The sequence below is a fragment of the Macaca nemestrina genome, chromosome 20, assembly GCF_043159975.1.
Source record: "Macaca nemestrina isolate mMacNem1 chromosome 20, mMacNem.hap1, whole genome shotgun sequence".
Lineage (NCBI taxonomy): Eukaryota > Metazoa > Chordata > Mammalia > Primates > Cercopithecidae > Macaca > Macaca nemestrina.
The window spans coordinates 42,918,953-42,931,585 of NC_092144.1; the positions used below are offsets into that span (position 1 = coordinate 42,918,953).

The following is a 12,633-nucleotide window of genomic DNA, read 5'->3' on the forward strand; positions in this document are numbered from 1 at the left end:
TCCAAAATTAGCCTAGCATACCATCAGAAAGGGAGCCAACAGCTGAATTTAGGAAATCGGTTTTTAAGCCGCAGAATATTTAAACCTGGAGAAGCATCAAGACTGGCCAGAGAAAACTTATTTAGACCGCCATGTCTCTCACAGCCATAGGACTGCAGGCTTGCAGCTGTGTGAACAATGGAGCAGACAGACGGGACCCTTCCGGCAGGAGGTGCTTTTCGTAAAGAAAAAAATTGTCTGCGGTCGCTCAGCAATGGGTCTCAGCCCATCTGTGGGGTGCTGGGGCAACAGGGTTCAGCTAGGGAAGCCATGCCTTCCCATATTCTCTCCACACCCGGCTCCCCTTCACATTCCCATCTCTCTTCTTGCCAGGATGCCGCATGGACACATTCCCTAGGCTCTGCCCGCCCCAGAGAGGTTCTGAAGTTCCCGCTGTGATCAGGCTCCAGCTCTGGGCATGGCAGCGGGGAGAAAATAGCACTACATTTAGAGATGGAAGACAAGGTTCTAATCCCAGCTCCACCTCTTGGCAAGTCATTTTCCCTCTGAGCCTCAGTTTTCTCATCTGCAAAATGGGTGTAATGCTAAGATCTGTGAAAGTGGGCCAAGCTCAGGGCCTCACAGTCTTCCTGGGTGGGTATCCTCACGTTCCTGTACCTGGGGACTGAGTGCTGCCAGTGACTCTCAGCCATGGCCACCATGACCAGGCTGGTTGCCTGCAGGTGGGCCACCCGCCGCCCCACATCTTCAAGTTCTACATCTTCAAGGAGCCCCTGGACCACTTCCCAGGCGAGGAAACGGAGGCTCAGGGAGGGCCACAAAAGGCAGCTCTGGCCAAGCTGGGGCCTCCAACTCCTGCTCAGGCAAGCGGCCCCATCACAGGCCTGCTCACCTGCAGCCAAGGGGGCAGGCTCACCTGGCGGAAGAGGACCCCGGTGTCGGTGCAGTAGCGCTGAGTCTCCTCCCCGCCCTGCAGGACCACGACAGAGCCGGCCTGCACAGCGGGGTTCTTCCGCAGCCGCTCACACAGGCGCTGACGGTTCAAGGCAAAGAGCGCCAGCGGCACCTTCAGGGTTTCATTCCCCAGCCAAAACGAGGGTCTGCAGAGGCAAGAGCACACACAGCCACACAGGCCTCTGTTAGCATCTCCAAGCATGCCCACACCTGAGATGACCGGGGTGACCGGAGGCCCGAGCCTGCCGTGGGACCCCCATCAGCACGGGGCAAGCTGCCCGAGCTCTACCTGCTTTTGACCCAGAAATAGCTCCTCACTGGTCCCCCTGAGGACCACAGGGGCTTGTCTCCCCTCCATCATCCATGCTGTCCTGACTCCACCCCCCTGCTCCTCTGCCCCCCAACCAACTGCCCAGCAGGCCACAGGGACTGCACACTCCTGAATCTGCAGCAGGTCCCCAGTCCTGCTGCATTGGTGCCCATGACCCTGGGGGCCACTCTCTCTGTGGAAACCCTCCCCAACAGCAGCTGGCCCAGGCTCCCTACCAGCCAGGCCCCCAGCTCCCAGCTCAACCTCCCTGCTGGAGCCCAGCTTGGCCCAACCCTGGGGCCTCTTCCCTAACCGGCTCCTTCCCTCAGCTCAACTGAGCTCACCCAGTCCCTCAGCTCAAAGGACCATCTCCATCTGCAGACCAATGACGTCCGGCTCCAGACTCACAGACCCATCGGCTACCCTCAGCAGGCAGAAGATGGCCCTGAACCAAAGCCGCTCCTCCCCAGCCTCCCCCGACACAAAGCACCTGCGCCTGGACAGTCCTGTAGGCCATCCTGACCTCCTATCTCATCCCACCTCCTGGCCACCAGCAAGGTCTGGACTCTACCCTCAATGCACATCCCCATCCCCAGGGCCACCGCCCCATGTCCCGTCTGGACAACTGCAGGCAATCTCAGTGGCGCTCTTGGCCCCAGCTTTCCCACAGCCTGGTCTGCACCTTCTGCCAGAATGGCCCTTTCGAAATGCCAATCCCAGCACACACTCCCTGCCCGACCCCGTGCTGGCTGGCTTCTCTGAGTGCAGACTTCACTCCCCAGCCACGAGGGATCCAGGCCCCCAGTTCACCCTTGGTTTCCTCTGCTGCAGCACGGGCATCCTCGCTCATCCCTAAACAGCCAGAACACTCCAGCCTTTGCCGCTGCGGTGCCCTGTGGGGAATGCTCTTCCCAAGGGCCCTTTTACCCAGCCTCTGCAGAAATGCCCCTTTCCTACCCACCCCACCCCCCAGCTCTCTTCACGTCTCTCTAGAATCCCCATCACTCTTCATTTATTTGTTTGCTGGCCCTCCGGGTAACATGTAAGCTTCCTCAAGGCAGGGACAGAGCAGGTGTCGGCATCTATGGAATGAATGAATAAACAGACAGTGGTCCCAGCAAGCAGGCTGGAGGCCGGGGCGGGCGTGGAGAGACAATGGGGATGAGGTGGAGGAGGAGTAAGCAGGGGCGGGGTATGCAGGAGGGAGCCCCTGCAGGCTCTCCAGCCAGGGGACAGTGGGTGGGCACGGAGGTCAAGGAGGCAGGGACGTTCCAGAGCTGGTGAGAGCAGAGAGGGCTGCTCAGGAACTGCAGTGAAGCTGCGGATGAAACCTGCCCTCACAGTGCAGCACCGTGAAGCTGCCTGGGGCACCTCTTACACTCACCTCACATGGGACCCTCAGAGGCCCTGACCCTCCTGCCAGGGTCACACAAGCAGGTGACACCTCCTGCACATCTTGGCTCCAATACGACCTTCTCAGGATGGTCTTCCCCAGCCTCCCTCTTTGAACCTGCAACTCTTCTCCTTGCCCAACCCCCTACTAGTCCCTGGCCTGAGGTTTCCCCACTTGCTCTCCAGATACACCCCCCTGCACTGTGCCCAGAGGTTGACCCACCCAACCTCCTCAGTGTGCACGCTGCCTCCTGCCTCCAGGCGTGCTGAGCCTACGGCAGGCACAAGAGGCTGGGGGCAGGAGGAGGAGGAGGAGGAGGACAGTGGATCCACTCCCCTGGCTCCCTCCCTGGGGACCCTGGAACTAAACGGCTGGGGGCACCTCTCCATCCAGGGCCACTGCTCTGATGAGGCCACCCTGCCCCACAGCACGGCCCTTGCTGGGTTTCTGACCAGGTTCCCCACTCTTCTTTCCTGGGTTCCCCTAACGTGCGCACAGCTCTGCATATTGTCCCCACTCTCCACTCTCCTTAGTGGCCCCCTGGAGTAAACACCTAATGTGGGGCCAGGTCCCTGGCCAAGACAACGCTTAGCACTCAGCACCTTCCAACCTAAATGCAGTGGGTGCTGCCTGGTGCTTCCTGGTGTTCTCCAGTCCACCCCCTCGGGTGGAAACACTGGGAGATGGAGCTCCAGGTTGCCTCGGTCACTGCCATGCCCTCACCTGGCACCTTGCCCGACACACAGCAAACGCTCAACACATATCTGCTGAATGACACACAGGGCCACACACACAGCTGTGGGATGAGAAGATGCCACATCAGCCGCAGCGGGGCAGGAAGCAGCCCTGGAGCCCCAGCCCGCCCAGGAAGGGTAGAGGGTCAGAAGCAGCCGCACATGCTGACATAACCAGAGCCCCCTCCCGCTCCCCCACATACCCTTCCTACCCTCCCAGGAGGGTGAACAGGTGGCTGGGTGGACACCAGCAGCCAGAGCTTCCTCTGGGCTGGGGCTGCTTTTCTGCCACACTCAGCCATCGGGATGAAAGGGCAGAGGGAAGTCGGTGAGAGTTTGTAAACATGACCACATCCCAGATGGCCATGCCGTCGGGAACTGAAAGTGCAGTCACCAGCACCTTGTGCTCACATGTCCCCCACAGCCTCCCACGCCCTTTCCCTTCACTCGGGAAAGCCCATGGTGGGATGGGCACAGGGGCGAAACTTATCTCTGCAGAGAGTCCCCAACAGCACAGGGGCAATGACACTGAGGACCTGCTATGGACAGCCTCAGCAACAGCCGTCGAACAGCATGACCGGCCAAAAATGCCCATCCTCAGCCACCAGCCCGGCCCCCACCTGCAATGCTCAAAGAAGGGCTGGCCTTCCCCTTGTTCAGAACCTTCTGAGAGACTGAAATTTCTCAGGGCACACGGACTGGGATCCCAAGGGCTGAGCAGAAAACTTGATAAGCCACCTTCTCCTTGAGCACTCAGCTGCCACTGCAAAGAAAATCTACAACCACAGCCGGGCGCGGTGGCGGGCGCCTGTAGTCCCAGCTACTCAGGAGGCTGAGGCAGGAGAAGAGCATGAACCCGGGAGGCGGAGCTTGCAGTGAGCTGAGATCCAGCCACAGCACTCCAGCCTGGGCGACAGAGCGAGACTCCGTCTCAACAAAAAAAAAAAAAAAAAAAAAATCTACAACCATGCTTACTTCTCCACAGGGCTCCGCCAGAACAGAACCCACCCTGGGCAGGGCTCTGGGCATGAGAAGGGCTAGCCTGAGCCACGAGGCAGGGCAATACGCTAGAGTCATTAATTACAAGACACCAAGGAATAAAGTTTTATAGAGACATGCCCTTTGATTTCTCATGGCAGAAACCAAACCCCCAGAGAGACTGTCAGGCTCAGAGCCAACACAGATGAATTCTTCCTGCAAATTCAGCAAATGCAGCACCAATAAAACATCTCCAACAGGTTTCTGCTGCAGCTTTCGTTAAGTGGCACCCGGAATTTAAAAGGCAAAAGCCATTATCATCCCCAGGTCCCAAGAAAATAAGCCATGCTTTGCTGTAGACAGACAGGGCACAAGAGCTCCAGAGCCTCAGAGACCCACAGAACAAGTCTCTGAGACCCAGAGGCCAGGCTCCCCGCTGCCCTGGCAACAACCAAGACCCGGTCAGCAGCCCGGGACCAAGAACAGAGTGACCGAGACTGAGGCCAGTCCCCAAGGAGGGTAGGATGCCACTGCCCCTGCAAGCCGTCCCTGTCTCCATACAACCCACACCCCCGTGTCAGTACCGGGCCGCCCTCTCCTTAACAGCCAACTGCAGGGCTCTTACCTAAGGCCTAGGGACCCCCAAGGATTAATCCTCAAAATCAGGGGCTCCGAGGCGGGCGGATCACAAGGTCAGGAGATCGAGACCACAGTGAAACCCCGTCTCTACTAAAAATACAAAAAATTAGCCGGGCGCGGTGGCAGGCGCCTGTAGTCCCAGCTACTCAGGAGGCTGAGGCAGGAGAATGGCGTGAACCCAGGAGGCGGAGCTTGCAGTGAGCCGAGATCGCGCCACTGCACTCCAGCCTGGGCAATGGCGTGAGACTCCGTCTCAAAAAAAAAAAAAAAAAAAAATCAGGGGCTCCATCTATCTGGATGGGAAAAAGCTATACCTTTATTTTCTCTAACCTCCAATTCAAATTTACATTTTCTTCAATTATTCACATAAGTAACAAACTACTCAGTGTCAGCAATGCATGTTAATCTGTCACCAGCAAAAATCAAAGGTATTTTAATATCACATTATTGCTGTTGCAGTATCTCGAAATATCACTTTGCACCTCACAACTTCAAAATTAAAGTAGTTGGGCCAGGCGCAGTGGCTCATGCCTATAATCCCAGCACTGTGGGAGGCAGGAATTTGAGACCAGAATGGGCAACATGGCAAAACCCCATCTCTACCGAAAACACAAAAATTAGCCAGGAATGGTGGCTTGTGGTTGCGGTCCCAGCTACCCGGGAGGCTGAGGCGGGAGGACTGCTTGAGCCCTGGAGGCAGAGACTACAGTGAACAGAGGTCCCAACACTATACTCCAGCCTGGGGGACAGGGCAAGACCCTGTCTCAAATTTATGTAACATTTTGATAACTGTATTTCCAAATAATTGGGTTTTATTTTTGAAATATTCTGTACTTATTTCATGCATTTAAAAACATTATGCCAGCCAGGCACGGTGGCTCACACCTATAATCCCAACATTTTGGGAGGCCAACACGGGAGAACCACCTGATGTCAGGAGTTCGAAACCAGCCTGGCCAACATAGTGAAACCCTGTCTCTACTAAAAATACAAAAATTAGCCAGGCATAGTGGCGCACACCTATAATCCCAGCCACTCGGGAGGCTGAGGCAGGAGAATCACTTGAACCTGGGAGGCAGAGGTTGCAGTGAGCCGAGATCAAGCCACTGCACTCCAGCCTGGGCGACAGAGCCAGACTCCCTCTCAAAAAAAAAAAAAAAAAAAAAAAAAAACATGATGCCAAGAATGGTGCGTACGTTTCACTGATGCCCGTGGGGTCCACCACACAGACAAGGAAAAATCTCTGCACTAGAATGTGGAGTCACTGGCCAGGCGCGGTGGCTCACGCCTGTAAACAAGGCACTTTGGGAGGTTGAGGTGGGTGGATCACGAGGTCAGGAGTTCGAGACCAGCCTGGCCAACATAATGAAACCCCATCTCTACTAAAACTACAAAAAAAATGGCCAGGCGTGGTGGCAGGCACCTGTAATCCCAGCTCCTCAGGAGGCTGAGGCAGAAGAACCGCTTGAACCCAGCAGGCGGAGGTCGCAGTGAGCCGTGATCATGCCATTGTACTCCAGCCCGGGTGACAGTGCAAGACTCCTTCTCAGAAAAAAAAAAAGAATATGGAGCCACTTCTAGATAGGGCCACACCGCTAAACTCCCAGCAGGAGAGGCCAGCCAAGGACCAGCCACCTCCTCCCCTCAGCCTCCAGCGTGGGGCCAGGCACCAGACAGACGCTCGGGCAGCCCACTGGGTGTCTGACCGTAAGCGCCAAGCTGGAGAGGGTTGCCACAGCCGGAGAGGACCTTGAGGCAACTGACCAGCATCTTCCACCTTGCACCTCTCAGCATACACAGAAACCAAGAGAGGGCTGTGTGGAGTCAGGACCTGGAGAAGAGCCAGGGAAGGACACTCAGTGGCCAGCCTGCCTCCCACAAGCCCACCCATCCCCAGCCCCCAGAGTCGGCCTGATCTTCTGCTCCTGGAGCGCAAGGTTCACATTAGGGTGGGGTCGGGCTCGTGACCCACAATCTGAGTCCTGCAGCAGACTCTCCAGAAGAATGCTGACTCCAGTGTAACCTATGGCCCAACAGGTACACGCCCAGGGCAGCTCACCTATTGCCTCTTTCTGGCTCTGCAACAGCTCCTGGGAGCCACTCAGTGAAAGAATTAAAGCTATTTCTTCATCCTATTCCTCGGAATTCTGTCACCGTGACTCCTTCCCTCAATCACTAGGAGTCTCCCAGGAAAGCACGATGGGATGCTGTACTAATTTAGAGTAAATCCCCTTTTCATTCATTTCACCAAGCACCAATCACAGGGCAGCCACAGACTGGCCCTGAGGGTACAACAGAACCCCTGGGCTCTAAGGATGCTAAGAGAGGCATGAAGGGAAGTAACTCCTAACCCACAATGGGCACACGTGGAAATGTGTCCTGCTGGGGAGAAAACCGAGTGCTCTGGAGTTCTGAGCACTAAGCCATTACCGGAGGGCTGGGAAAGGCTTCTGGGAAAGGGAACCATCTGAGCTGGGCCTGCAAAAATGTGAACAATCACACAGAGGACAAGAGCATTCCAGGGATAGCGGGTGAGTGTGCAAGGGAAGAAAGGAATGGAAAAAGCCATGTGGGGGAGCAGATGCAGACAGGTCTGGCTGGAGCTGAGATATTTCAAATTATCAACCCTGTCTGTGGAATGCTCAAAGCATGGCTCAAGGAGACAGCAGTGCCACCAAGTGCCATGGGATAGGGACCCCTCTCCATGAGGGGATGGGAGGTGACGTCACAGCACTCTGTCTCAACCTGAAGCCTATACCCAGACTAGCAAGAGAAAGTAGGATCAACCCTGAAACACTCCCAGAGTAGATTCTTGAGTTTCAAATTGAATCTGAGATGCTAGTTTAGGGCTTCCCCTACTCCCCAAACCCAAATCATATGGGGCACACCCCAGTCACCTGGAACTCTCATGGACACCTTCTGTCCCAGGCTCTGGTAGGATTCTAAAGACAACTAAATCCAACTCCCAGGGAGCCCATGGCCACGGCCGTGACTTGCTGGCGTCATGCCTCGTTATGCCTGACTCTATGATCTGTCCTGTGGGTGCAGCTGGGAGCTGAGCCGGAAACATACTTAATCGATCTGCTCTTAAGGAAGCCACTGGGGTCAACCTCAGGCTCAAAGTACCCACGGGAAAGCCCCATACCAGACTGGGATGGCTCTTCCCTAAGAAGACTGCCAGGCTCTGGAAGCTCCCACACCCTCTCAATAGCACACCTCTCTAAGACTTGCCTGTCAGGCCTCTGAGCCCAAGCCAAGCCATCGCATCCCCTGTGACTTGCACATTTACGCCCAGATGGCCTGAAGTAACTGAAGAATCATAAAAGAAGTGCAAATGCCCTGCCTCGCCTTAAACGATGACATTCCACCACAAAAGTGAAAATGGCCGGTCCTTGCCTTAAGCAATGATATTATCTTGTGAAATTCCTTTTCCTGGCTCATCCTGGCTCAAAAAGCTCCCCCACTGAGCACCTTGTAACCCCCACTCCCACCCGCCAGAGAACAAGCCCCCTTTGACTGTAATTTTCCTTTACCTACCCAAATCCTATAAAACGGCCCCGCCCTTATCTCCCTTCGTTCTCTTTTCGGACTCAGCCCGCCTGCACCCCGGTGAAATAAGCAGCCATGTTGCTCACACAAAGTCTGTTTGGTGGTCTCTTCACATGGTGGCATGACACTGCCACTCTGTTTTGCCTCCCTCACCCACCCTGTGTGGTGGCCCAGAGAATTCGTTCTGCTAGAAAAGCTCTCATTCTGGGACCAGGCGCGGTGGCTCACACCTGTAATCCTAGCACTTTGGGAGGCCGAGGTGGGTGGATCACCTGAGGTCAGGAGTTCGAGACCAGTCTGGCCAACATGGTGAAACCCCATCTCTACTGAAAATACAAAAAATGAGCTGGGCGTGGTGGCACAAGCCTGTAATTCCAGCTACTCGGGAGGCTAAGGCAGAAGAATCACTTGAACCCGGGAGGCAGAGGTTGCAGTGACCCGAGATCGTGCCGTTGCACTCCAGCCTGGGCAACAAGAGCAAAACTCCGTCTCAAAAAAAACAAAAACAAAAAAAGAAAGAAAAAAAGAAAAGCTCTCATTCCAGGATCCAGTCAGTTCCAGACTTGCTCCCATCCAGACATCAGCTTGGTTCCTGCAGGAGAGCAGCAGGTCTCAGGCCAGCTTGGAGTCCTGAACCCAAATGCAACCCCTGGCACTCCCTGTGAGCACCAAGCCAGCCTAAACAGAGAGACAGCACACCCACAGCTGGGCACCAGCCTGCTCATTCTACCCTTTAAAAGGGTCACAGGCTGGATTCAAAGATCTGACCCTGAGTTCCTTGACACCCATTTGAGACTTTGCACTGTTCTCTACCCAAAGGGAGTCTCATTGCTGAAGGATAAGCACAAAAGTTATCCAGGGAGTGAAGCCTTCCCGCACTTTCCCTGAGCTCAGAGTCCATGTCCCTCCTTTGCAAATGCCAACACCACAGGCAAGCAGATGGATGACAGAGTCCCATGTGTCCATCTGCTCCAGTGGCCTGTGAGTACCTAAGGGAAGGCCCAATGCTATTCCCAGAATACAGCAGGTGCCCACAGAATGTTTGATTTGTATGTTCTAAGCTCCCTCAACCGTGGGGGCCAACTGAGAACCCACTTTCTGTTGCCATTTTCCCCGCATCTTAAAAAGAGAGATGCATTCAGTCCACTAGATTCCCCCATTCTGACCTCAGTTTCCAACCTGGCATCTGAAATACTGCCCCCTCCTACACCAAGCCCCCTCTACCCCACTGAGCCACCAGACCCACACCTTCTCCCACTGAACTCACACATAGCTCAGGGGAGCCTACTCTTTTAAAACAGATCCAGCAGCTTGTAACAAAACCCTTCCAGCCCCTCAGGGCAAAGTCTGAAGAATCCACCTGGAATACCACACCTTCCAGCCCCAGGCATGCACCCCTGTCCCCAGAACACTCTGAACTCTCAACCTTTGTCCCTTACCCTGGGCTCAGATACTCCCTATCTGGGAGATTCCGCCCAACGCTCCGGTAAACCCATCTGTCCACCCTTCCTCCCACTAGGACCACTCAGCCTTCTTTCATTCAGCCCAGTATGGAGCACCTACTGTGTGCAAGGCACTAGGCTAGTGAGAACCAGGTTAACGGACCTGCCCTTGCACTCTAAATGCAGAGAAGATGATGAACAAATACAAACAATGCTCTATATAGTTTATCAGGTAATGAGAAGGGCACAAAAAGTGGGATAGATGGTTAGAGAAGGATTCCCTGAGGAGGTGACATTTGGCCCCTGAAAGAAATGTGGACGTGCCCTGCGGGGAAAAGGGAATTCCAAGTCCGTCTCAAATACCGCCTCCTCCGGGAAGCGCCCGGTGCCTGCGGTCCTCGCAACACCGCCCTCCCACCTGGGGGTCTTGGCAGCGAACATGCGTGTCGACCCCAGCCCCCACCGCAGCCGCACACAGTGGGGCCGCCAGACGCGCGCAGATAGGGCCTGAGCCAGCCAGGAGGGTGGAGAGGGGCTGCGGGCCCCGCGCTGACCCTGACTCGGAGCGTGAAGCTCGCCGACCGGCGCTCGGACTCTGGGCCGACGGGAAGAGGCACCTACCCGCGGCATTCAGCGAGCCCGGTTGGGGCTCTCACCCGCGGTCCGTCCGGGACACCCATGCCCCTCTCTACGCCAGCGGGAAAGAGCGAGGGAGGTGCAGTACTTACCCGGTGGCCGCCGCCATATTCGCCCGGCACCGGCGTCACGTGCAGGGCGGCGTCAGCTGCGCCCCTCCGGATCCCAATGCGTGGGGCGGGGTGAGAGCAGGGGAATGGGCGGGGCAGGGGGTGGGGCCGGGAGTCCTGGACCCACCTCCTCCAGAGCCAAACTCCGCGGTACGGGAAGGGGCGGTACCTGGGGAGGGGCGGATCCCTGAAGGGGCGGGGCTCCCGGAGAGGGGCGGGCCCAAGAGCGCGACCAGCATAAATAGGCGGGCTGCCTACAGGAGACAGTAGGTAGGGGTAGTGGGCAGCATCTTCCTCTTTTGCGTGGTGGGAGGGAGGTCCTGAAGCAGAGGACACCTTGATTCTGGTTCAGCCCCCGATCTGGCGTCCCAGCCAACCCGGGAGAAGAACACATAGGAATAAAAAAACCACGTGGGAGGAGAGGAGGGAGACTGACTCAGGCTAGGGTCGGGGCAGAGGTGGTGATTTTTGTTTAAGAAGGGAAAGGGCTTGAGCAAAGGCCGGGAGGGCAACTGGAGGACTCTAAAGGTGCAGCGGCCCGAAGAGTGTGCGCGAGAGAGGGGCAGCCTAAGGGAAGTAAGGGCCAGACCCTGCGGGGCCTCCACTATGGGGCCTGTGAGTTAAGTCTGGTAGGATCTTTTCTAGGTTTCCTGGGCTGCCGAATGGAGAAGCTGGAGGAAGGGAAGCCAGGGAGGAGGACAGGCGAGAAGTGGGCACAGCCGAGAAGGGTATAGGAAGGAGAGTCTGCCAGAAGGCTTACTTCTCTGCCCCACTGGGCACTGGTACTGCGTGCAGAGTCCTACAGAGAAGGGGTAGGGACCCTGCAGCAGACGCTGCCCTCCCTACAGCCAACACGGTCAGGGCATTACAGGCACGGCCCAAATGCGTTGCACATGTGAGCTCATAGAAACCTCACCACAGCCCTATGAGGTCAAGACTATGTTTAAGTCTATTTTACAGATGAGGAAACTGAGGCCAGACAGTGCTCACACGGGGGCTGAGCTCATGAAGCCATACCCTGAGGAGTGACCTCATTGCCCATGTGAAGGAAGGGGGCCCCATACTGTTGGGGGAGGGCATCCCTGGCACCCGGGGCCACACAAGGGTGTACAGATGTCTGTGGACAGGTGGATGGGTGGCCCAGGTAGGCCTGTGGGGCTCCTGACCCCAGCCTGCCACTGTCCCACAGCTGGAAGTGGCTTCTGATCAAAGGCTGTGGATTGGGGGATGCTTCTTGTTTCTTTATTGAGACAATGATGTGGGTCACCATGGCCAGGCTGGTGGGAGCCAGGGGCTATGACTGGAGAAGCAGCTGCTGTTTGTCCCCATGAAGCAGGGAGGAGAATAGGCCCCTTAAATCAGAAGAAGGGAGGCAGCCATAAGCAGGGTAGTTAAGAGCATGCAGCACGGTTACCTGGAAGCCCAGTACCATCCCTGCTGTCCCCATGTCAGGGGGGAGCTAATGGGGCCACCTCACCGGGCTGCTAGAGGGTTTCAGGTTTCACACTCAAACCTGCAGGCACAGTCCGTAGAGGCCAAAGCTGCCAGGAGGATGGTGGCCCCTCCAGATAGCCCCTCCCACCTCCCAGACCCAGATAAGGAAAATGAGAGCTAATGGAAGAGGGGGGACTCATCCCTTCTACCCCTTCCCACAACACATGGGCAATTTGCAGGGGTCCCTGACCTCCAGGCAAGGTCCAAGAGGAGCTCTCTCCACCCTCTTGCCAGTTTCCAGGGAGGAGAACAGAGGTAAGGATTCACACCCCACTGCCTGGCCCAGGGGCCCTGAGAACTTGGAACACCCCCCCATTAAGCAGTAGCTCCACCTTCAGCTTAAGAAACTCAACTCCCTAATAAGTGGCACTTAAAAATATATATGTAATAACAA

General features: G+C 56.2%; 1 protein-coding gene across 2 annotated transcripts in view; it reads right to left on the reverse strand.

The window, feature by feature from the left end:
* LOC105495583 (peptidase D) overlaps window positions 1-10,812 on the reverse strand; it is a 137,450-nt gene extending 126,638 nt beyond the window's left edge. Inside the window, exons 1-2 of one of the 2 annotated variants that reach the window (XM_011765312.2) lie at window positions 10,728-10,812; window positions 917-1,100 (exon numbers count right to left, since the gene is read on the reverse strand). In XM_011765312.2, the coding sequence (XP_011763614.2) occupies window positions 917-1,100; window positions 10,728-10,744 (201 nt within the window). In that variant the 5' untranslated portion in view covers window positions 10,745-10,812. The other variant, XM_011765311.3, reaches the window with a different exon arrangement.
* Between the last annotated feature and the right edge of the window lie 1,821 nt (window positions 10,813-12,633).